Source organism: Lissotriton vulgaris, chromosome 6 (genome assembly GCF_964263255.1).
Source record: "Lissotriton vulgaris chromosome 6, aLisVul1.2, whole genome shotgun sequence".
NCBI lineage: Eukaryota > Metazoa > Chordata > Amphibia > Caudata > Salamandridae > Lissotriton > Lissotriton vulgaris.
Window position 1 is genome coordinate 209,960,238 of NC_141694.1, and position 26,171 is coordinate 209,986,408.

The 26,171-nt window shown below is 43.7% G+C and overlaps 1 protein-coding gene and 1 long non-coding RNA gene across 3 annotated transcripts in view; both read left to right on the forward strand.

Moving 5' to 3' along the window:
• Positions 1 to 26,171, forward strand: part of CD2AP (CD2 associated protein) — a 630,446-nt gene that overhangs the window by 237,482 nt on the left and 366,793 nt on the right. For both annotated transcript variants that reach the window (XM_086926250.1, XM_086926251.1), the window contains exon 4: positions 7,952 to 8,052. In XM_086926250.1, coding sequence (XP_086782376.1) covers positions 7,952 to 8,052 — 101 coding nt within the window. The remainder of the gene's footprint in view (positions 1 to 7,951; positions 8,053 to 26,171) is intronic.
• LOC147707033 (uncharacterized) lies at positions 9,489 to 11,579 on the forward strand. Its single transcript, XR_015296436.1, has 2 exons — positions 9,489 to 9,866; positions 10,469 to 11,579. It is a non-coding gene; the product is annotated as an uncharacterized LOC147707033 (long non-coding RNA).

A 26,171-nucleotide genomic window follows, 5' to 3' on the forward strand; every position in this document is an offset into this window, starting at 1 on the left:
CACTCCTGGAGGATAATCCACAAGACAAGGGAGCAAGCAAAAGACCTATTTGTGTTACAACATACACATCCATATCAAATCAGGTATCGAAAGTCATAAACAAACATTGGGGAATACTAAATTGTGGAGACCTGAATTTTGAAAAACCAATGTACGCACACCGAAGGGGCAGGAACATTAAAGACATGTTGGTACATACTAGACCACGACAAAACCCCGCTGGTAGACAGAATGTGACTGGGGTCCAAGGACATTTCCCCTGTGGTGACTGCAGTTGTTGCCACCAAACTCAGAAAAGCAAAACCCTAACCTTTAGGAATGGCACGTCATGGGAACAACGCCAATTCTCTAATTGCAATACTAAAAACGTGGTCTACATGATAACATGCCCATGCGGCCTAGAATACATAGGTATGACCACCCGCCCTGTCAAAGTGAGGATAGGGGAACACAAAAGCAATATACGCTGTAAAAAGACTACTACTAAGATGGCATCACATTTTTTGGAATACCAACACTGCATAAATGATCTACGTTGGACAGTAATCGAACGTTTAACATCAGAAACAGGCTTGTTTCAAAAGGAACAACGATGGGTGTTTCGCTTGGGAACCCACATCATAGGTCTCAATTACGATATTCCATGGAGCCAAGTCACTGGATAAACAATAGGATTATAATACAGAAAAGGGCCTTTTGTCTGTTTCATGAAAAGAAGGGACTAACAAACATGGATCAAATAGGTGTTTTTCTCATCATGGAGAATAAATTAATGTTTTTCTCATCATGGAGAATGAATTAATGAAATCACAAAATGACCCCTACAGTGCTCCTTCACAATGTATGTATCCACCGTCTCATAGACTTTATTTGTCCTTTGCCTGAAACCATAAAATGAACAAACAAGTCAACTACCGAGGCACACGGTAAACTGGATTGTTACGCGACCCCCAGCAATGTGTCTGAAAGAAATAATGACTATCCGTCTAATTGCGCATGCGCGGTGAACATACAAACCGGGACAAATGCGATTTGCGCATGCGCGCGTCTGCAACGGAACACTTTTCTACCGGGCATGCTCAACAAGCAATACTCGCCAGGAGGAACCCGTGTCCGGGCGCATGATAGGCAGAGACGCGGATACTCCTTATTTGGTCTGTAAAACAACCCGGTAATTAACCAATAAGAGGAGGCATGGCCAATACATGTAACATTTAGACCGGGAACGTGCTCACGATAGGCTGTGACACGGATGTCCCATATATGGTCTACTGCCTATGTCCGCCAATTAACCAATCCAACAACACCTGAATGGCCAATATATACCACGATGCTTGCTGGCTAACGCATTGACAGCGGAGCAGCACAGGGTGGTAGAAGGAGGCCAATTCAGGCGGATTTTGTGAGTATATTACAGAAAACAACTCCCAGATATCCCGTTTTCAGTATGGAGTTGAACTGTGAGTAAATAGAGTAAAAACACTGAAAACCACTCTTTACCCTCACAGATTGTGGATCCACCTACCTACCTTGATGATCTGGATATGCTCATGATGCAATATACAACAGTGATTACGAGTATGTCTGACAGAACAAATACAAAAACTATAAGTGTGTTCTCTATGTTTGTGTGTTATGTGTGTCCCTTTTCTTACAGGTTTATTTAAAAGTGTGGGGCTCCGGGTGATTGCACCTGCTTGAGCCAATCCTATGTGATAACCAAACTCAATTTGGGTTTTTCTTTTTTGCAGGGCATGCAATTGCATGAACCGACAAATACCGCTGTAGGCACACTGTTAGCCTCTGGGAGATTGTTATCACTTTTCAAATAGAAAGATAACATTTTTTACATAGAAATACGTGAGTAGGGTTGGGAAGTTGTGCCCCGTCCTGAAGAAGGAACACCAGTTCCGAAACATGTCGACGCACACCAGAGGTCCTGTCCCTAATTAAGACAACTGACCTCGCCTTTTTGCACACTTTTTAATAGCACCAGCTAGGGGTTCTGAATAAAGTTTTTTCACACCACCCACTAGCCAGGTACTTTTTAATTTTTCACCACACCCTTCACTCACATATATTCCCCCACCTGCACTTGACACACACCACACATAATCAACCTTGTCAACGCTCCCGCGTAGTCGCAGGACGCAGCGTGCCGCATCCCTTTAGCGGGGTGCGAAGACCCCGATGATGAAGCATGACACCAAGGGGCCTGTTGGTGTGTGAGGGGTATTTTACACAACACTGAGTGTCCCCCACCCTGTGGTGTACACTGGAAGTAGGATTCTCCTTGTTTAATTATCAGTGCCTGTGGAGTAGGAATCCTATCTTTTTACTCTACCTCCCCCCGTTGTTATTTCAGTAAATTACAAGTGGTTCAGAACACAGCAGCGAGAATGATCCTAAACCGTCTTACAGGATTCCCTTCGATTCCGCTGCTCATAGAACTACACTGGCTATCTGTGAAAAAGGGATCCTTTTTCAAAATCTGTTTAACCTATAATACCTTGAACAACAGAGGTCCTCTCTATCTACAAAGAAAACTTCTCAAATACTGTCCCTCTAGGAGACTCGGATCCAGTTTGCTGGGTCTTTGGGTTCCTCGAATTAGTCTCACCCGGACTGGGAGCAAAGCCTTCTCATATCTTGCCCCAAGATAATGGAACCAGCTCCCCCAGGCTCTGAAAGCAATCCCTAGCTATGGTATTTTTAGAAAACAGCTGAAAGCCTTTTTGTTCTAATATACTCCAGCTTTTCTTCTGTGCTTCATTCGCAGGATCCTATTCTTCTAGGTAGCGCTGAGATGCCTCAGGGTGAATTGAGCGCTTTACAAACTAACTAACATAACAGCAAAAAAACGATTGATTTAGGCCCAGATCGCTGTACTGGGGTGAATGTATGAAATTGTCCTGCATTCTGTCCATCAATTGTTCTTTTTGCAGGGGTCCAAGAGAATGCCCTAGACTAGACCACCTCCTTCCCCTCCAGCAGAACACCGAGCGTCCGCCTCCCCCGTCCTCCCTTACGCTCCGAAGCCATTGTCCTCTGCGGCGTACCTCAGAGCTCCTCCCTCAGCCCAGCGCTGTTCAACATCTACATGGCACCGCTCGCCCACGTCGCCCGACTGCACAACCTCAACATCCTCTCCTACGCCGATGACACTCAGCTGATCCTCTCCCTCAACAAGGACCCCCACATCGCCAGAACTAACCTCCACGAAGGAATGAAGGTTGTCGCCGAATGGATGAGGAACAGCCGGCTGAAACTGATCTCAGACAAGACGGAGGTCCTCATCCTCGGATCCACCCCCTCGGCTTTGGGATGACTCCTGGTGGCCGACTGTACTGGGAACTGCTCCAACACCCACCGACCAGGCACGCAACCTAGAGGTCATCCTCGACTCCACCCTCTCCATGACTAAGCAGGTCAACGCCGTCTCTTCCTCCTGCTTCAACACCCTCCATATGCTCTGCAAGATCTACAAGTGGATTCCCACTGTAACAAGAAGAACAGAAACCCAGGCCCTCGTCAGCAGCAGGCTTGATTTTGGGAACGCCCCCTACGCAGGAGCCTCGGCAGAACTCCTGAAACGGATCATCCAGAAAGCCTCTGCACGCCTGATCCTCGACATCCCTCGCCGTAGCCACATCACACCCCACCTGAGAGACCTGCACTGGCTCCCCGTCAACTAGAGGATAACCTTCAAGCGCCTCACCCACGCACACAAGGCACTCCACAACACCGGACTAGCGTATCTCAACAGACGACTCTGCTTCTACACCCCCACCCGCCATGGCCCCCGCATCTGAAGAGCGACCTTCAGCGGCAGATCTCTCACCTCGCTGCCAAGACCTGGAACCCCCCTCCTCACCCACCTACGACTGGCCCTGACCCAATACCTACTAACCTTCTGAAGACTCATCAAGGCCTGGCTCTTCGAGTAGTAGCAGCAGCCCTCACCCCAACCCCCCCCCCCCCACCCCACCCCACCCCCCCGCCTTGAGACCCTCACGGGTAAGTAGTGCGCTTTATAAATACTATGATTGATTGATGGTACACAGCACTGGAAATGACTGGCTCAAATTAAGCCCGGCTACTATGCTCCAACAGTGCCGCTGTACTTGTCAGGAACTCTGCAGCTTGTGCTGACTAGTGGACGTGCAAGGCATTCTCAGCAAGTGCTTTAAACCCATAAATATTTTTTAAACACAGCCCCCTCTGCCCAGGTAAAAGCCAGGTGCGACTGCACCAGTTGCACCACCCTAAAGAAAACCCTGACCATATCCACTCATCCTGCAGAGGTTGATAAAATGAGTAATGATCACTTCAGAACCAGCAGTGGTTACTTAATTTGTAATCTAATAAGTGCAGGGCCCAACGTTTTCCAATGTCCGGGCTACGGACATTGGACATTAGATTCCGCCTCATGCCTCTTTCATCCACAATGATACACTCTGTGCCGCTTATCTATCTTGCAGGTTCTTTTTCATACTGCTTTCTCCCATTTTTTGTTTTTTAATGTTTTTCCAACTTTCTCTTAACTCGTCTTTCCACTTTTTATGTCTTTCCGTCTCTTGTTCAGTGTTGTCTGATATTGGCAGTTTCGGTCCCCACGAATGAGTGCCAGTGGGCCCCACCTGCTACCACAAGCTCTCATTAAGCACAAAGAAGACCTTTTTCACCCTAATGTGTTTGGTCCTGGGCCAATTAAGGACATATAAGGTACAATGAAAGGAATGTTAGCACAATTTTTGGATGTGCTATTACGCTTTCACTGTGCAAGAATGAATTGTGAGCCACTTGTATAGTCAGGTGGACCCTCCTGAGCTCTGCCCTTTATTGGGGGGAGCGTGGGACTAGGGGCCGCAAGAGAGGAGGTGAACCCTGTTGTTAGGAAGGACTAGTGCCTAAAGGACAACATAAAAACTGTTACGAGACCCCACTACATGTGGGATCCCATTAACTAGTCTAGTTTTTAGCCAACAGCAACTTACACATGATTAATTGGAGGTGCACATGTCTAATGGGAATATGAATCTACAGGTCCCAGAATGCAAAGAGCAATTAACTAAATATTCAGCAGGACTGTGTGATGGTGTGACATACAGAAATGGGCCTCTTAACATTTTTCCTGCATCCTTTCCATCTGCTTGACTACGTTTTGTACTTGAACAGTGTCTTGACAGGCCCATTTAGTTCCGACATAGGCCACAGGTTTCTGCCCCTTCAAATATTATGTTGTGTAGTTCTAAATACTGGACCTGCCACCTACAATAGATGTGAGCAGGGAATGATGTATTCTGGCACGTGGCAGCAAACACCAGGGCATGTGCCTGATTTTCACTTTAGAATGGTGGTATTTGCGCGACACCAGGTCCACCAGTGTCGATAAAATGAATAAACCTGTTTTTTAAAACTCTTAACCTCTCAGACTTTTGATCTTTGAACTACATACTAGGTTTCTAAGACATGATACCTATTTTGAGCTAAACATACTTGAAGCTGAAAACTCAAGTCGCATAAGGTTAAAAAATTGTAATGCGAAATTGTACCTCAATCCAGATTTTTTTTTTTTTTGTTGTACTTCATGATGGTGGCACTAGAGACTTGGTATAACATGTAATCAAGACAAAGTGGGCATTTTCGCATTGTTTTATATACAAAGTACTTTATTCATTTCTTATTAATTGTGTTTTTCTGAAAAGTAATAGGCATGATTTAAAAAATCCGTTATGAGAACGTAGAAAAAGTTGTTAGTAAACAGCCCCCAAGGACAGCTGCATCTTCCTGGCATAGTTCTCTCAACCAATCTGTGGCAGTGCACCTCCGCCAACTACCATTCTGCGCCCTATGGTGCCTGATGAAGAGGTGTCATGCCTCATGGGTCAAGAAGGCAGAGGTGCCCCAGCAGGGCTGGGTACATGGGCGCTAAAACATTCTAGGGAAAATAAGGCCCCTCGCACGAGGTTAGGATTGGAGCTGTGCTTCCCTAGAATTGCAGGCACTGTAAACATGCTTATTTCAAAGTGGAATACTCTGCGAAAACAGTTTCTATTAATTTAAGACTGAAAAAGAATGATTGCTAGTAAAATAAAGTGCTGCAATAATGCCGCTAAATTTCCATTTTTGTGAGCTAAATTTGAAAATATTAAAGCTGTGCAATAGTGTTTGACAAAGTGTGATGTCTTATGTTGTTTTCTATGTTATGCTGGTTCAGAACGGTATTTGTAATTGGGGCTGAACAATTTTTTCTTGCATTGTATTAACTGTTTTTTAATTACTTGTTTTTGATTACAATTGTAATATTTGATGTTTTTAATCTTTGAAGGAAACCTTTTCAATAAAATAAAATTCGGACTGTATTGAATGTGGAAGTTTATAATCCGTGGTATAATGGAATGTTGAGGTGCTTTAATTATGCAATAGATATATGGTAACAATTGATCATTCAATACATATTGTTCTGTCTAGGGGTTACCTTCCTCTACTAGACAACACATTACACCTTTACAACCCATAAAAAAGAGCTCTACCTTGAACCTCATTTTAGTTAAGAAATACCACGTACAAAGTTCTTACCCTTTCAGATTGGCTTGTTAAAAGTGATCCATTATTTTTCAAAATCAGGACTTCAATAAACTATGCTAAATTAGAGATGGAAGTGGTAGAATCTACAGCCAGTAGATCTGGCCTTTGCAAGCTGCTACAGTAGTTCCAGCCGTAGGTTTGTAAAATAAAAAAAAAAAAAATTAAGTCACAAATAATTTTTAGAACATTACTAGGTATTCCTATGACACTCTTTGCCACTCCACTGTCCTTCCTCCATAACTCTACAACACTGTATGCTACTCCATGAAACTCCACTTCACTCCTCTCCATGCCACTCAATTCTACTGTACGCTACTGTGTGCCACTCCATAACACACCACTCTACTCCAATTTACGACACTCATTTACCCCACATCAGCCACTCTGGTGTACAACATTGCTAAAACATTGGTAAAGCCAATAGCTCTTGCTAAGCAGGCTGGCGTACTTAAAATGAGTGAAACCCTTTTTTATTTTAATGCACATATGATTAATGTGAAAAATTACTAATGGCTTGTACTTACTGCAATCTGAAGAAATAGTCTAGAGATGTAGGGATCACTTTTTAAAAAGAATTATTAAAAAAGGGAACGAAAACAAAACCTTGCCATTGGCTCGCTAGTCCTGGCACCAACATGCTCTCCAGTCCTTTCTAAGCAAATGTGCATATGATTAGGTCCCATGCCATTGCTCCGAGAAAAAAAGCCCAGTGGTGGAAGTGAGGTGACACATTGTCCCGTGCTAAATGCTGTAATGGGAGGAAGCTACGTTTCAGTGACCATTAATAGTCCATGGATGGAACAGGGATGCCTACAGCTCCTCTTTGAGAGTAACACCATTTTTTACTTATCAAAAAAATAGAACTCTGAGCTGCCTGCCATCCGTTTGTACCCTTTATTTGTGGCGTGTGGGGCTGCTTCATCTGAAATCTGAAGACATTCTTGCCTATGATGAGAAAGGGAGATACACTAGAGAATCCGTGACCTGCCAGTGCACACAACTTCAACCTATAACCCACAGTTTCTTCTAATTATAGCCGTGCTGTGGCTTGCTAAGGGCCCCCTCATTGATTGGCTCCCCGTATCCACCTGATGACTTATTTGCGCTCAAAGGTGTGTCTTGTGTGACAGCGGCGGTGACGAGCAGAGTGAAGGAGCGAGAAATCAGAACAACTTGTTGGGTTTCAGGGTTGACGGGGGATACTTTTATTTATGCACAGTTTTATGTTTTGCCGGTCTGTTTCATTTATGCACAGTTTTATGTTTTGCCGGTCTTCGTGGGAGAACGTTTAGCAAGAGTTTGAACATGTCTTATGGATTCAAATGTGCAAACAATATCTTTACCGTGTCGTTCTCCCCAGAAGCCAAGGTCCGGCAGTGTAAAGTTCTCTTCGACTATGGTCCGCAGAACGAGGACGAGTTGGAACTTAAAGTGGGCGACGTCGTCGACATCACCGGAGAGGTAGGTTGAGCCTTTTATCACTTTTCACGTGATTTCAGTTGTCAATGCAGACTACGGGTTCTCCCCTAAGCTCATCTGACAGTTCGTTTAAGTATTTGAAGTCTATATATTATCGTCTGGAGGTAAACCGTGATGTTTTATTTGGCCGGGCGCCATAAAAGAAAGCATGCCTTTTTTACAAGAGTATTTTTTCGTGAGGCTGAAAATGTCTGCTCGGCATTGAGAGCTGCTTGAAAGTGCTGAGCCGACGGTCGTGAGTGCGGAAGTGCTGCCCGCGCCCTCCGCCGGGGCGCCGCGGGGATGTGGCCGAGGTGTTTACTGCTTTCTCAGGTTCCCCAGGTTAGTATGTGATAAGAATACGGAGTCCACGTGTTGCGTTCAGTACTGGGACTTGCAGTTCGCACGTGTCAATCCCAAATTGCGCTGTGTTTCTAACTTTATAAATGCATAAACTAGACTGAAAGTCTTCATAGAAGAAAATTAGTTGGAACATGAATGTTCAGGGTGAAGCTACTGATTAGACTGATTTCACCGAGTCTACCGGTAAACCGGTTATAACCATGATTTCACAGTCAGTCTGATCATGCCTGTGCTGCCAGGGGCGGCTCTAGGCTCATGGTGGCCCTGGGCAGGGAGCATAGGTAGGGGGCCCCGGAAGAGGGTGTCCGGGCGGGGGCGGAGGCCAGTGATGGGGGGGGGGTGGGGGGGTGGGAGGGGGTGTTGGGGTGGGGGGGTTTTGGGTCAGGGTGTTCGGAAGTGGAACAGAGCCAGAGGCTGCCAAATCCCTGCCACGCAAATATGTATCCATCCTCAGAGGATTACATTAAGGATATATATTGGCGTGGCGGCCCCTGGGGTTTGGTGGCCCTGTGCAGGTGCACAGCTTGCACATGCCTAAGGCCGCCCTTGGTGCTGCGTTAGTTACATTGATCGCTAATGCTAACGGTTGCTTGAGCACTACTCGTCTCGATGGGCTTCATTTAGAGTCTGTCGGGAACTAGACATACCCCTAGTTCTGGAGGACAGTCTTAATTCGGGGTACAACGGTCGGCTGTATTTTCCGGCTATCCATGCGGGAGAGGAAATTCTTCCGGGTGCTCCTACTCCGCATTTAGATTTTCTTTCAGCAACGAAAGTATTTTAAGACCCCTCCAAACTGTAGATGAGTCCTTGGGAATTGTTTTCAGTGCACGGAGAAGTTCGTTTTGTAACATTTATCTGTTATGCAAGCAGTGAAGCAGACGTGTTATTATTGCACCTCCTTGCCGGGTTTGTTGCTGTGTATTTAACCCGGGCCTAATTGCTGTGTTTCTGGGGATGATTACTGTGTATTTTCACTTTTTGTACATTTAATGTATAATAATTTGAATTCACTGCACTATAAACTACTTGGAATTTTCTGTATATAGAGACTATTGTTCTGTTTACATTGTGCTGGGTTCGTGGATTCTGTGGTCATCAGTTAGGGTTGTTGGATTTTTGGAGGCCGATGCAGCTCGGGCTCTTTCGCTGTTCACCGTTGGCCAACCCTGCTTCTCATCTCCTTCTTATTCTTTTGACCTCATTGCAATGCTACTAGTACTGATGTCACGTTTCTTAGTTATTAGCACATGGCAAATACTTCTTCTTGTAGAACTCGCCTTTACGGAAAGTGTTTAATGCTCAGATGGTTAATGTATTGCATTAAACGTTTAGTAAAATTGACCACATTGACTTGCACACATCTGCGAGAGCACGGTGGCAATAAAGGCTAAGCAAAAATGATGGACACAGCTCTTCATCAATGTGGTTTGTACTGTATATTGTCGAGGAGTGTGGGGGTAAAGAAAGAGCAAATGTGCACCGGGTTATGTGCCTGGTTGAAAAAGGGAGAGAAAACTAACCAACTAATGACTAGAAACACTCTAGTGTTAATTTATTATGATATTTTATTTTTATAACATCTTTTTTTCATAGCAATTATTTTTCTTAATTCATTATAAATACAATTTACTATATATAAAAAGGACAATACATGTGCAAATGGTGAGATAATAAACAATTAAATTAATTATTGTAAAAAAATAGAGGTGCATTCCTTTTTCTGTACTTCTGTATTTTTTTACAATAATTAATTTAATTGTTTATTATCTCACCATTTGCACATGTATTGTCCTTTTTATATATAGTAAATTGTATTTATAATGAATTAAGAAAAATAATTGCTATGAAAAAAAGATGTTATAGAAATAAAATATCATAATAAATTAACACTAGAGTGTTTCTAGTCATTAGTTGGTTAGTTTTCTCTCCCTTTTTCAACCAGGCACATAGCCCGGTGCACATTTGCTCTTTCTTTACCCCCACATGCTGTTTCCTTGCCAGGGTTCATCCAATTAGGCAGGGGCCCCTTTCTTCCTAAACTATTGTCGAGGAGTGACCACTCAGCTGCTCCTCTTTACTGGCTAGAAAACACTGGCAGGTAGTTTTAATATGGGAATTGGAGTGCAGCTACACTTTTGGTTACTTATAGAAGTAGGTTACATTACAGTGTTTCAATCAATCAAATACACTTTATTCAGTTTTTGCATAAAACCATAAAAGTAATCTAAAACAGTACATAGTACAGAATGTAATCAAATGCGATATATTTGTATAAAAATAGCTTAAAAATCACCTACAGTACATACAGTTGCATTATGAAGTCCATATACAATAGATCTTTAAAAAAAGAAAGCAAAAAGGGGAATAAGCACAAGATCCCTAACTGGGCTGTATGTGTCAAGGGCATGCCTAATAGAATACTATGCAAAAAGAACAATTGATGGACAGAATGCATAACTGCATACATTCACCCCAGTACAGAGATCTGGGCCTAAATCCATAATTTGTTTTGCTTGCCATTCAATTCCAGTTTGGACCCAGCCATATTCAAATCAGTCTTGACCCTGCGCCCAATGGGAACAGCCTAGCCAGATCGGCCAGGTCCTTCCTGGACTGGAAACAAGCATCCTAGGACCGGTTTCAGGCTTTCAGCCCTCAGCCAGGATAGCTTGACTGCAGTGGCATGGAGAGCATGGGACCCATGTCTAGGCATACCTGTCCCACTTGAGGTGACAAACGCAAAAAGAATAATTGATGGACAAAATGCAGAACAATGTCATATGTTCACCCCAGCACAGAGATTTGGGCCTAAGTCCATCGTTTTTTTTGCTCACCATGCCATTCCAGTTTGGACCCAGCCATATGCAAATCAGTCTTGACCCTGCATCCAATCTGAACAGTCCAGCCCAAACTGCCAAGCCAGGTCCTCCCTGAACTGGAAACAAGCATCCTAGGACCGGTTTCAGACTTCATCAGCCAGGATAGCTTCACTCCAGTGACATGGGTATGCCCAGACGTGGGTCCCTTGCTCACTGTGCCACTGGATTCAAAGTCAAAGTCAAAAATTACTTTATTTGGTTTCAATTAAGAAAAAACATAAAAGTACATACATATAAGCTAATTACATTTGTGACAATTGATGCAACATTTTTTTAAAAAGAAAACTCAATCTAGATAAAATAGCTTAAAATACAGAATTAATACTAAAAACCAGACAATATGTACAGCAGAGCAAAGTTGAAAGTGCTTCGATCTTCTGTTATAAATTACTCCTATGGCGAATACAAAATTTTAAGAATTTAACAATATTTAATGCCAAGCAGTCAGAATCCATGAGTTGAAGGACCACAAGAGCAGGACGACAGACGTAAACCTAAACTTTTTAAAATTGTAACTAGCCAACGCTCTCTTGGTTCTGCATAACATTTGCAAAAAAGGGTCAGATGTATTAAGGATTGGGTTGAGACTTCATCGCAGGGGCAAGGGGATAACAGCTTTGACCAGTCATTGATTTTTGGAAAGGAAACCAATCGATGGAAAATGTTAAACCTAAAAAGAGTCAACAAAAACCTATCATAACCATTCAAATTCCAGGTTAGATAAGGCTGAATGGCTACAGAAGATTGAATCAACAATGAATTGAACCAAGGTTTTGCTGACTTCAGACGCAGGTCCACTAGGTGACACAGGCCCTGGGTTGTTAACTTTTTTCTTGACAGCTCTGCAATTAGTGGGGGATTGTAGTAATATTTTTCTAGGCCCAAATCGTGCAGGAACTTCTTAACATATCGGAGCCAACCAATCTTAACAGAGTTTTCAAGTGCGAGGCAGTCCTTCAGGAGACTTTGGGTAAAAACTAACTTGGTAGATGACCAAAGGCGATGCCATAGCAGGATTGGCTGCATTTTTATGGTGTCAGTGATATAAGACAAGCCTAATTCAAAGTGGCAGCCAAAGGTCGAAGTGCCTTGCGGAACAGCGAGGAGAAACCTCAGGAAACTGTTCTCCACTTTTTGGAGGGCTTCTACCTGTATGTAGCCCCACACCCCTGCTCCATAAATAGCAGTGCTAATACATTTTGCCTGATATATATACGGATCATCTCAACCAGCGGTCTTTTTCCTAGCCTCTGATTGAAACTTACTAACGCCATGGTTGACCTTAAAAACGACAACTTTCTGGCTTCTATAGCTTTTCTCCATGAGCCTTTGTCATCTATTAAAATTCCAAGATAAGGGTATGTATTTGTATTCAAGTCAAGTCAAAAAGGCTTTATTTTGATAAAAAGTTATCATAAAAGCTACACAATAAAATACATAGGTTCATTTAAATAAATGGGAGAGAAGGGGGAAGGGAAGTACATCGATTTAAATACAATTAGTTAAAAAAGTTTCAGGTTTCATATAAAAGAAACATTTCATTAATAATTAGTTAAAAAGGAATTAAACAATTGCTTTAAGCCTTTTAGTTCTAATAGACCATGCCCATGAAAGGAACTTAGCAAGAGTGCAAACATACAAGGTGCGACAGTCTGACATTAGAATGCGTAAAGCCTCCTCGTGGCGCCTGGTCCCCAGCTGGCGGCACAAGTGCTTGAGCCATTTCCTTCTTGGTAGGGCATACTCCCGGCATTCAAACAAAAAGTGCGCCACTGACTCTGGTCTGGATATACACACTGGGCACGACTCTATAGTTTGAGCAGGTGGTTTCCACCGGGATGTAAAAGCACGCAGAGGAAGAGTTCCTGTTCTAAATTTAAAGTAAAGGACCCTATCAAATGGTATCTCAATGATGTCTAAATAGAGTTCCCGAATTGGTAGGTCCTTGAATTTCAGGAAATCCTCTGTGAGTCTGCCCAATGAGCAGTTGGTACTCCGTTGGGTCAGGATCCAGTTCCAGTAAAGGTTCTTAAGCGTAGCCTTTGGGGGAGAAGATCTATTTGTCCAGGCTTCACTTAGGCCCAAGTTAAATAGAAGAGCTTTCATGTCTCTTAGCCAGTTGATTCTATGCCACCCTGGTGATGCCATAATTTCGGAAAGCCCTTGCGCATATTTGGCGAGCTCCGGAACTCGCCACAAGTGCGCCCATAACAGAAGGGGCCGAAATGTGGCTAGATCTTCAATGGGGCGGCATCCTAAATCAAGCATTAATGGGACAATGGGATTGCCTTGAGAAAGTGACATAATAGCCCTGCAAAACTTCCTCTCGGATCTTGGCAGTTCATTGGTAATACATGGGCCCCATAATTCTGCCCACTAGAGAGCAGAGCTAACCCCCTTTGCTGTATAGATCTCAATGACAGGGGCTGTAGGTCTAATTGCACAGGAGCGCTGTTCTTTCAGAAGAGATCCTGTTACCCTCTTGTGGGTTAGCAGCATTTTGTCTAAATGAGGGGCCCATTGCATGTTGTGACAGACGAATCCCTAGATAGTCGAATACTTCTACCCTCCCCAAAGGTACAGCATTCAATTTTGGAGGGCATACAGCCTTTTGGGGGATTCATCACAAGGTATTTCATCTTGTCGGTATTAATTACCAGGCCCCGATCTGAACAGAAGGACTGAAAATTATTAAGGAGTTTTTGGAGGCCCATTGGGGTTTTGGATATCAAAAGCGTATCCTCTGCAAAGAGAAGGGTGGGTATACGCTCTCCCGCCAGGGTTGGTTCATCTGAAGGGTCTTTCCGAAAGTGCTCAACCACTCCGTTGATATATAGAGAGAAAACGGTGGGAGCTAAAACGCAACCCTTTCCAAGATGCCGGAATCGAAGCACCCCTGCAGATGGCAATAAGCAGGCAGTGAATTAATTTCCCCCATTTTGGAATGTCTGACCGCAGCAGATCCCCGGGAATGCCGTCCGGGCCAGCCGCTTTTTGGGGCATGATGGTACTTATCGCATACTCCACTTCTTTTATTGTAAAGTCAGATTCTTCAGAAAGGACCTCCCAATCCATTTGGATCGAAGTTAGGGCCGAGTCCCCACCCTGATCAGCATTAGAAGCATCGGTGGTATTGGGGCCTAATTGGCGAGTATATAGCTTTGCAAAATGATTAACCCACGCCTGACTGGAGATGTTACATGTAATAAGGTCACTGTCTGGTCTATGTCTGGCTCTAAATGTGTCCCAGAAGCACTTTGGGTCTTTTTTTAAGCTAGCCTCTTTTAAAGTATGCCAGTACTCTTCTTCCCATTCTTTTTTTGCACATGCTAATATTCGCTTATACTCTTTCCTGGCTGTCTGGATCTGAGTTTGGGATTTGCCTTTGACAGCCTTTATCAAGAGGGACTTTGCCTGTCTGCAAGTAGGTGTATACCAATCCTGCTTACCCTTGGGGTTCCGTGGTGCCGTATTCCTCCCCGCGCACCCCTTCTTCAAAAATACATCCCCTATAGTCCTAAGTGTTGTCTCAAAAATGGGTGTTACCTTTTCAGTTAATAAAGCCAAATTGGGACTATCCAGTTCAATTTGTATTCTCCACCCTGGAATTATTGATAAAGATGTCTAGTTTTTTATGCCTTGGACCTACATTCATTATAAAAGTTTTTTTGATAATTTTTAAGTCAAGATTAGACATGAAGGTGTTATATCTGTTGAGTGAGCGTTGGAGTTCCAGGGGCGTACAGGCAATAATCACTGCGTTGTCCGCGTAGAAGAGAGCGGGTATCGTACGGTTTTGGAGCAGAGGTAGGTTCTGGCACCCCTCCAACAAGGCTTCTTCTAAGCCATTTGTATAAAGGGTAAAAAGGTAGGGGGGCAGGACACAACCCTACCTGACAACCCGCTCAACCCTAAACGGCGCCGCAGCTCTCCTCCCACTCCAAATCTCACTCTGGCTGTGGCATTAGAGTACATTTCTTGTAGGAAATTACCTAGTGAGAGATCAACACCCATTTCTATTAAAATGCCCCACAGTTTCGAGTGGCTTACGCAGTCGAAGGCTGATGTTAAGTCTACGTAAGCCATATGCAATCTCCCAGGTTTAGCATTCACGTATTTGCCCGTTAATAAAGTCGGATTTAAAACTTGCTCAGTGGTACCCAAATCTTCCCTGAATCCATACTGGAGATCCGATAATACCTTTTTGTCGTTGGCCCAATGTTGTAGGCGCTCGAATATAATGCGCCCAACAACTTTTCCCAGAGAATCCAATAAAGAAATGGGACGATAACACGATGGGCTTTGACAATCTCCTTTTTGAATACCGGACCAGGATGGAATCTGACCATGAGTCCAGCAGTCCGACTTTACAAGTTGCTTCCAAAACCCTAAGCAGGATTGGCATCCACAGGTCCATTTTAAATTTGTAGAGGTCGACCGGAACCCCATCCAGGCCTGGTGCTTTACCCCCTTTACTTGCCATTAAGGCAAGTTCAACTTCAGCCTGCGTAAAATCTAAAACTAGAGGAGTGAATGGAGGATTCGTGCAAAAACTATTCATCTCTGGTTGGTTCTGGGCTATCGATGCACTGGCAGTTTGTCCGAAAATCTGGGAAAAATGTTTCACCCAGGACGATTCGTCAATAGCTATTGCTATTTTACTGGTTTCTCCATGTCCGGACAGAAATGGGGATTTAATTTCCTTCCAAAAAGCAATGCGATCTTTCATTAAGCAACTCTTATGGCGTTCAGCCCATAGCTCCTGTTTCAATTCAGTTTTCCTTAGTCTGAGTGCAGAATAATAGATTTTTCTAAGTTGAGTTATTTCTCGCTTGTCTCTTACTGGGTTATGAAGGGCGGTTTTTGAATTCTAGTGTGCTTTAGTACAAGTACTGTTAAACCAGCCCACCTTTTTTCTCTTATTCCCTTTAGATTGAATGCATAGGGCTTCCTTTACTGATTTTTGTTACAACCATAAAGTTATCTAAGATCTCCTGAGGAGTAGAGGAGTGATCCAAACATTTATTGATGGCTTTCATGGAATTCTTAACGACTTCCTCGGTGATCTTAACCAGTTCAGCGTTTTCCCACTTGAGCGAGTTACTATTTAATTTATTCAAGACCAAATTTTCTTCACCATGTGATCTCATTTGATTGGTCTTTCCTCGCCCCAAGAGTAATAGGGTTGAGAAAGTGATCACTAAAGGCACAACCGTGTGTTTTAAAATTCATAATAAGGGGTGTCGCCAACTTGACACACAGATAAAATCCATGCAAGTAGAGGCTCCTCTACCATTAAAGTTCGGGGTAAGTGGAACTATAGGTGACATAAATTTGTTAGCCAGAACCAATTGGAGAATAAATATCGTCTCATTAAAACAGGCCCCACTCTGTGTGTGTGAAAAATGGATTAGGTTGTTATCTCTCTCGTCTTGTATGCCACAGGTTATATTATCGTTGTGGGCACATGGGGATAGATTAAAATCGCCACCCCAGATAACAGAAGCTCTTTTCCTATGATATTTGTTATTAATTTCCAGTAGGATGTAGCGGATCTCTTTAAGAGTGTCAATCAGCTGGGATTGCTGTAAGTTGTTGTAAAAGTTAACTAAGACAAAGATATCCAATTTGTTAATATCAAGGATAATTATTTGAAAGTTAGCCTCCAATTTTAAGGCAGTCATTTCCCGTATTGAAAATAGGTTGGAGATATATTTATACCAGCAGACCTCCTTTTGCAAGCCCTGATAAAGACTGAATCGCGGGTGAAAAGTAGGTTTTATAACCATTTAAATGAATAGATGATACGGCCGACGTTTCTTGGAAACAGAGAATGCTATAGGTCCGCGAGAAGGTAAGACACTTGTCGTGATTGACAGTAGACCGTAAGCCAGCAATGTTCGAAAAAACGATACTGAGTGGCAACCCTCTCAGGATTTTTTCTTCATAGGAACTGAATATAGCAGAAACTCCTGCTTGAACTAGAGGGATAACATCTGCACTAATACCAGAACTTAAACATAGATTATTTTTAGAGCCCAAACTCTGTGGTACGGAGCTGTTACCAGTAGTGACTAAAAGAGATATTTGCTCCATCTCTGCTGAGACCATAGTAGGATTCAAAGTAGGAATTGATAATAATGAGACCCTCTTCTCCACCATTTGAGACAAACTAGGGGAATTTTCTAAATAAATCTCACAAGGTCTTTTCTTCGAGCTGAACATACTTCTAGCAGGGTGGGTTGGATGTCAGTCCACTGCATCTAGAGGGGATAATGCCTCAAACATGTTAGGTGTTAAGATTGAGCCATTTCCTACTCCTCTAGGCCTGAGGGTTGGTTTATAAAAGAAACCCAGGGGGAGGCAACTAGGGGAATTTTCTAAATAAATCTCACAAGGTCTTTTCTTCGAGCTGAACATACTTCTAGCAGGGTGGGTTGGATGTCAGTCCACTGCATCTAGAGGGGATAATGCCTCAAACATGTTAGGTGTTAAGATTGAGCCATTTCCTACTCCTCTAGGCCTGAGGGTTGGTTTATAAAAGAAACCCAGGGGGAGGGCAGAAATGCTTGAACTTTGAGGGGAAGATTCCTCCTTGTGCTTTAAAAGAGATCGGACCATTCAGGGCGTCGAAAGTTTATAACAATGCAGTCACCAGGGATGGTCTTTGCCGAGGCGCCGACCCACCCGACTCTTCGGACCATCAGGATTTCATTAATGTGCTGGGGACTAAAATTCTTGAATTTGGTCATCCAGTCCACCACTTTGTTACGGAGAGTAATCCAAGATTCGCTCTGTCTCTGTTTTAGTAGCGGGCCCCAGTTAGAATTATTACATAGAGGAAAGTGGTAGATCTAATATATCTGGGCAAGGGTGCTCAATCATCTTATGGAAGTCGTTTCATCTATCTTTCCCTAGTCTACTCTTCTCTCCATCCCTAGTAGGATCCTTAAGTTCAGTATCCTCAACAACACATGAAGGTAAAATGTCTATTTGTAATTCTCTTGGTCTCCCGCATGTTTTCTCCGGATTAGAGGGCCGGAGTCCCTCCATATGAGGGGGACTGGTACCCTTTGTACCGTAGCGGGGTGATAATTTATCTAATGAATTACTAATAGTCCCTGTAACCCTTTTTTGCTGCTCAATTTTTTTTCTCCATGCGGCCAAATCTTTCTTTGGTGAGAGTACTTACCTGGATCATCATTGAACTGATCTTTGATTCTAGCATCCCTCTAACAACATCTTCCAAGGCTACCTGAGTACCTGAGGCAGACTCATTAGGATTGGAATTAGCTGCTTCTACCTGAGTACCAAAAGATTTTGAAATTACATCTTTTTGTGTTTCTACTTGAACAAGTACTTGATGACTAGAACCAAGGCCTCCTATGTTCCTACAATCCTTGCCCCCCTTTGCACCCTTCTGTCTAGTTCTCGCTACATTCCCTTTGGTCATTTTAGTTTGTTTCTGGGTTTGAGGTCTTGTCCCTAAAGATAAACTATTATCAGTATCCCTTTCTTGGTTCAGTGGGTGTTAGGGTTGTTTAGCCAAGGAGGAGTTACTATCATTACATTGGATGGTAATTTTGGGTGTTAGGGGAATATTGGATTCTTTCCTGGTCAATGGAGACTGAGTAGAGTCAAGTGAGAGCCGCCGTTCTGTTAGCTGGATCTCATGGGTAAGAAGCGACTCCGCTCTAGTCAGAAAGGCGTCTAAAGTGCCTACTGTACTCTTGAGTTTCTCCATAGTTCTCAATTATACTGCCAGTAATTCCACCAATATCAAAGGCTAATGAGTATACCAAGGAAATTCCTGTAAAATAGGTAAAAAACCATTCGACCGGGAGAGGAATGAGACAAGGGAATCTAAGTACAGTCACAGGAACTTGCTGCTGTTATTCTTTAAATGCCTCTGTTTAAGGGAAAACAGACCGGTTACGATAAGAAATGGAAATCTATGACTAGAAGGTTGTACTAAGGAATTTCCAGTAATCATCCCCAAGAAAGAGTGTTGCATTGTAAGACAGACTAATATCTTCTTTGGAACTTAAAGATATGGTAACTTGCAAATAAAAAAACTCACTTTACAAATATTTTCAGGAGCTGCACTGCCAGTAGAACGGTAAAACAGTGTTTGAGTCCGTAATGTTCTTACCTATGCCTCAAAGAATAGACCCCGAAAGATACAACCAAGGGGGGTGGCCCTGCCCTGCCACTTCCTGGCCCTGACTGACACAGACAGGCCCACCCTTGGCCCAGGCTTCGCCCGGTGCCGCCTGCGTGCGTCCCGCGACGCAGGAGCTCATTCCTCCCTTTTCGCGGTGGCGTCGTGCATGCCGCCAGGAGATGGGAGTCCTGCAATGGCGTGGTCGCTGGTGGCAGCACAATCCGGGCTGGCCGAGGCAGATTGGAACAGGGCGCCTGCGGGCTTTCACTGCTGCACACGGTGAGTGTTCCCGCTCACAGTAGAGCTCCCGCTCCACCGAAGCTCACTCCTCCCTTTTAGGGATTCAAGGTAGCCTGGCTGATGAAGAATGAATACACAAAACCCGGTCCTAGGATGTGGAAGGACCTGGCTTGGCAGTTTGGACAGGACTGTTCCCATGAGGCACAAGGTTAAGACTGATTTTCATATGGCTGGGTCTAAATTGGGGTGGCATGGTGAGCAAAAGAACAATGAATTTAACCCAGATCTCTTGACTGGGGGTGACTGTATGATTTATTCAACATTCCGTCCATTTGTTTGCGTAGCACTTTTCACCCTATATGGGATGGGTATTCCCAGATGTGGGTTCCTTGCTCACTGTGCCACTGGTTTCAAGCTAACTTGGCTGATGAAGGGTAGTATAGAGAAACCGGTACCAGGAGGCTTGTTTCCGGTACAGGGTGGACCTGGCTTGGCAGTTGGTCGGGACTGTTCCCAAGAGGCACAGGGTCAAAACTGATTTGCATATGGCTGGGTCTAAACTCGTTGGGGTGGCATGCTGAGCAAAAGAACGATGGATTTCACCCATCTCTCCTGAATAGGGGTGAGTGTATGATGTATTCAACATTCCATCCATCATTTGTTTGCGTAGCACTAATAGAATATTATACCATCATTAAAGGACACTTTCAGTTAATCGCAGCATGCCTTAAGCCTCACCGCTGATTAAAAAAAATTAAGAACAAAAAAGACCGTATTACCAGATAACAATTGTGAAAAAAGAAATAAAAAAAGCTGGTCGCACCTGCAACGCCTGTTTTTTTAAAAATTGGGATGATAAAAGTTGTCAGAGTAGTCACATAATAAAACATTAAAAAGTTAAGCATGTCCTGTGAAGACTTACCATCGCAACCACAGGACTCTAAGATCTGACCTCTACTACATCCACATGGCTGTGCCAACATAAGGTTGAAAAGATCAAAACGAAACCTGGTCAATATGAAACGCTCATAGGCACTAAGAGGTCCTAAGAGATATGGCTCAGTAGGTTGTACAGTTTTCAAAATAATAAATTAATGGACACTATTTATTCATTTATTTATTATTACAATTTATAAAGCGCAGCGATTTCCCCGTGGGCGTCTTGGCGCTATAAGTTTAGTTAATGTCTCAGAAGAAAAAGCAGGAAGATTCTGTCAGTGGTGGTTAGGAGCGGGCGAATTACTGGTCGAACAACCAGGTCTTCAGCAATTTCCTGAATTGGAGAAGAGTGAGTTGATCAAATCGTTAGCGGAAGGGAGTTCCAGAGTCTGGCAGCTGTAACCGTGAAATGTCTGTCACCCCAGGTGACAGTCCTTGTACCACTAGTTGATACTGTGTCGCGGATCTTAGTTGTCTAGTAGGACAGTATGCAATGAGCTGCTCTTTAAGAAACTTCGGCCCTTGTTTGTGAAGCGCTTTGAATGTTAGGCATAGAGTTTTAAATTTAATCCGATTTTTAATCGTCAACCAGTAGTAGTTCCTAATTATTTGCCTGATCGGTTTAAATTTGGGGGTCCTGGAAAGCAGTCTTGCCGCCGCATTCTGAATAATTTGTAGTTTGGCGACCACCCGGGTTTGGGCATTGGCAAATAAGCCATTACAATAATCCAGTGAGGAGAGTACCAATGAACTCACCACAGTTTTTCCATCACTTTCTGGAAGGAACAGGATTATTTTTCTTATAAGCCTAAGCTTATGAAATGCAGTGGACGCTGTTTGGTTTGCATGGGTGACAAAATTCAGCATTTCATCAAAGACGACTCCCAAGTTCCTGACCCTTAGGACGGGACTTGGTAAAGCTCCAAGTGATGGAGGCCACCAGACTGACGACCATAACGGGGAAATTTTCCTGAAAATGACCACCTCTGTCTTCTCGGAATTGAGCCTAAGGCAATTACAGGCATCCAATCTTTGATCGCTAGCATGCCTTCTTGGAAGCATGCAGCTAACTCTTCTCCATCATTGTTGATGGCGAGCACCAACTATGTGTCATCAGCATAGGTGGTAAGGCTCATCCGGTAGGTTTTAATAACTCTTGCTAAGTTCGACACATAGATGTTAAAAAGTGTCGGACTTGAGGATGAGCCTTGGGGGACCCCACAGGGTAAAGCCTTTTCAGCAGACTTAAATTGTTCTAGCGTTACCGCCTGTGTTCTGCCAGATAGAAAGGAAGCAAGCAGGTTCTTTGCTCTGGATTGAATGCCCAAGTTTCTGACACGGTCAATCAAAATGGAATGATTGACCGCGTCGAATGCCGCAGATAAGTCCAGCAGTATGAGCACTGCTGCCCCCCCCCCTCCCCCCTGGTCTCTGATGACTAGGTTTCCTCAGTTCACATTCTTCCCTATCTGGTAGCCTCTGAGTATAAAAAGTCTCCCACACCCAGCCAAAGTCTTAATTAGTAACTGAATTTGAATTGGTGAATAAGTCGGCTCTTCCCAGTCTTCAAAGACAACTGTCTATTATGGTAAAGCCACGGAATGTGGTGTACATTGTCAAGAGCCATGCACTCCTTCAGGATCAGTTTACTTAAGGAGGATCCTTTGTTCAACCAGAGCTTCAACCATAATGTTAGAGGGTGAAGGGCCAACAGGTCGGAAAGATAGGACACCCCCAGCTCCTCATGTACCACCATATTCGATGTTCCTGTGGCACACAAGACATTTCATGAAAATATTCTCAGCCACTTTTAATTTGTCCATAGCGACATAACCCCATATTTCGCTACCATAGGAAGCTTTAGTAAAACATTTAACCTGATATAACTGCAGGAGTGCCACAATCTGTCTCCTGCCTAGTCTTAAAGCAAAATTAAAAATGGCCGTATTAGCGCACACTAGGTCTCCCCTCTTGGCCCCCATTTCAACTGGTCATCAGGACCCAGAGATACAGAAAGACTTAAGTACGGGGAACGTGGGCAGATCTAACCATAGAACAATGAAGCTTTCTAGAACGAGGTCCCTCCTGCATCATGTAGGATTTGGAATCATTTATTGACCGGTCCAAATCCACCATAAAAGAGGAAAAGGAGTTGAGCAGTGTTTGCAACCCTCTTGCGGTCCGGGACATAAGGACTGTGTCCACATATATTAAATCTGGCAGGCCACGCCGATCCACCTGAGGGTAATCTACCTTTGTCACCAGTAACACTTTTTCCAATTTCTTAATATACAATTTGAACAAGAAAGGTGCTAGGATACTCCCCATTTTATTGAGTACTGGTGGGATACCATAAGATCTTGTGAATGCCTAACCTCAGCCTTTGCGTCACTATGGCGGTCCTCCAAGAAATGAACGATATCACCATCTACCCCGATGGACAGCTTGGTCTACCAAAGCTTAACTCTGTTCATGTGGTCAAACGCAGATGACCGATCCATGAAGGCCAGATAGATGGTACCGGTACGGGCAACTGTATATTTGTTAAGAATCATAAATAAGTTAAGGCACTGGGCTATGCTAGAGCGCCCAGAACGGAACCCGTACTGGACGTCAGTTAAAATATCATTATCCTCTGCCCAGCTAGTCAGTCTGTCTAGGAGAACATGGCCCACCACCTTAACCACAGAATCCAACAAATAAATTGGTCTCTAACAATGAGTGCTATCTTCATTACCCTTTTTAGGTCTCGCCTAGCGAATACAGCGCATGCGCTGCTTTGCCTTGGCGAGCCTATTGTGGGTTTGGTGAGCGAAGAGAGACCAACCATGTGCGCGCATGGACAGGCGATGAGCATCGGCATGGCATCTCCTCTGCCTCATTATCTCCCACCACACACTCCCACCGCGTGCTCACAAGCTCCCACTGCGAGCTTCTACTAAAGAATGAAGCCATCGTGTTTGCCCGGGGTTGATGCCTGGAGCAGATGGAACAGCTTTGGTGTTTTCAGTTCGTATTGCTCTTCCTGACCCCAGGCTACCAGGCCTACATCCTGTGATTACATCCTCATGTATATGATCAGTGCTTATGTGGCACCCTCGCTTTGATTGAACAGAGCCTTTCTTGAAGGGGTGAATGTTGCTTCAGAGGTGTGGAATTTGATAAAATATCTACTTGTCCATAAGACAGGTAGCTTCATAACTCTACTTGTCCTGTAACAAAATCCACTTGTCCCTTTGTTGCCATGTAGTGCGGCGACAAATGATGGCAGCAGTCTCAATATATAAGCGCTTTGATATAGCCTCTCTGATTATGCCAGGCCTCATACAATAGTAGGGTTTGAATACTTGCAATCCCCTTATGTTGCCACGTTTCCACAGATCTACATACCTGGGCTGAAGGTAGTGGTAAGAAAAAGTTCCTTTTGAGTTTGTGCAAACCTACTAACTTGCTTGTTTTAAGGGGTTTCAACAACTCTTCTCTAATCTTTTCCTGTACTGAGAAATGTTAGAAATGTACTCCCGACAATGGCAGATGTAAATCTTCTTCCAGAGTTGGGAAAAAAAATTGGTTGGAGGGAAAGTAAACTTGCAAACACTCAGATTCTTGCATGAGCAAATCTACACATGTATGTTTGCTCATGCTAAAATGCAGTTCACAAATATTTTCTAGGAGTAATAGTTATTTTTCCACTTCTGTAAATTCTTGGGAATCCACGAAAGCCGTATAGCTGCACTTAATGCAAGGAAATATACCATGGGTGCACTTTGAGACTTTCTTTAATAATTGGGCCCCTAATTTGGTCTTGCTTTGACCATAACCTTTTGCGTTTATTAAAATTCAGTCTCTCTCTTTGTATCGCTGGCTTCACTGTGAGTAACATCATTCTGCTCTTTCACAAGGAGCATATCAGCATACAAAGTGGTTTTCTTCAGTGCCAGTAACTACTGTGGCAGTGTGTGCTTTTTGGGACCAAAAACTATTTTTGCTGTTGCCAATGTTTGTTATAATGGTGAGGGCCCGGCAGCGCCCACACCAATAAGGTTTTACAAAAACCATGTCAAAAGATGTCACAAATGGACAAAACAAAATAACTGACCAACAATTTCAGGCCTACTGGCCTTGCGAATGCTTTTTTATTTTTGTTTCTCATAATCTTATTGAAACTGGTTACACTGATTTTCCATTAAGAATATTTTTGGGAAATACTAGCATGCATTAACACATGTTACTAAATGATGCTGCGAAGAAATGGTACTTGAAATTTTACAGTAGTTAAGCAAAATGTTTTTTGTCCTGATTTCATTTTTTTATGAACATTTTATTTTTAAAGCAAAGAATCATCAATCTTAGTTTCAGGCTTCTGCAAATATTTGCATCAAATAAGCTAATTCTGGGACCATTTTACACAGCCTCAAACTGCTAAACTTTGAAACATGTGTACGCATTTTTGTACTGGAACCTCAGTCAGTAGTGCAGTCAGAGCTTGCAGCATTTACTTAACACGCTCACCCTGATAATAAAGGCTTTCAGTTAATGAACCATTAATACAAGCTTGAACAGCATTAACATATGGACAAAAATATTACCTTAACTACAGACAATGCCCTTCCCTGATCCATAATGCACTGCCAACTGGCAGTCAAAGGCTTTGTGCTGCAAGAGGTTGGGCCTACTTGTCCAACATGAAAACTTGTTGCCCTTGACCCCATACAATATATCGAGGGCGTCGGGCTATAGGACTTCACATCCGTGATTGCTTTGAGATGTGCTGCTGATGGAAGTGCAGATGTGTGGTATCTCTCAGCAGACTGGCGATGCTGATGAATGTAAGGCCAAGGTTTCATTTTGGAAAAATGTCCTTTATAATGACATCCACTCATTAGACTGCCTAAGATGCGCATGATCAGCTAAGGCAGACCCCTTCCAGCTGAAACCCCTTTTCAGGTAGACCAGCTCCCTGTGGCCCTGCAGATTCTGCGTGAGTGAATGCAGGTCAATGAACAAACAGGGCTGGCATTCAAGGGGGCGACAATGGGGCAATCACCCTTTCTGGCAACGCTCTCTCACCCTTTCTGGCAATGCTCTCTCCAATACGGTTGTGCAACCGTTGCTTGTTTTAGGGTCAATCTGGTGCCGTTCTGCACGTGGCTCCCCTGGCTCCTGGGTAGTGATGGTTTAGCCTAGAACCAGCCCGGTATGGAGGGGCGGTCTTTGGCGAAGCTTGGAACAGATTATGAGAAGGCAAGGGGCATCTCCAAGAGGAAATAATGGGACCCCTGAACGTAGCGGCAAGCAAAGAAGTGTATCTGAAGAGGGCTATGGAAGTGAAGTGTAGATGGGAAGATGAGTGTGTGTGCATGCATGTAGGCGTTGTGTGTGAGGTATACCTTTCCTCGTGCAGTGTCAACATGACAAACTGCTGCTCATTTAAACTAATCTTGGTCTGTCCGGGACCAATCACAGTGCTTCTTTCCACGTGGACAGCTACCATAGCTGTCCTATAACACAACACTAGCAATAAGCAGAGCAGC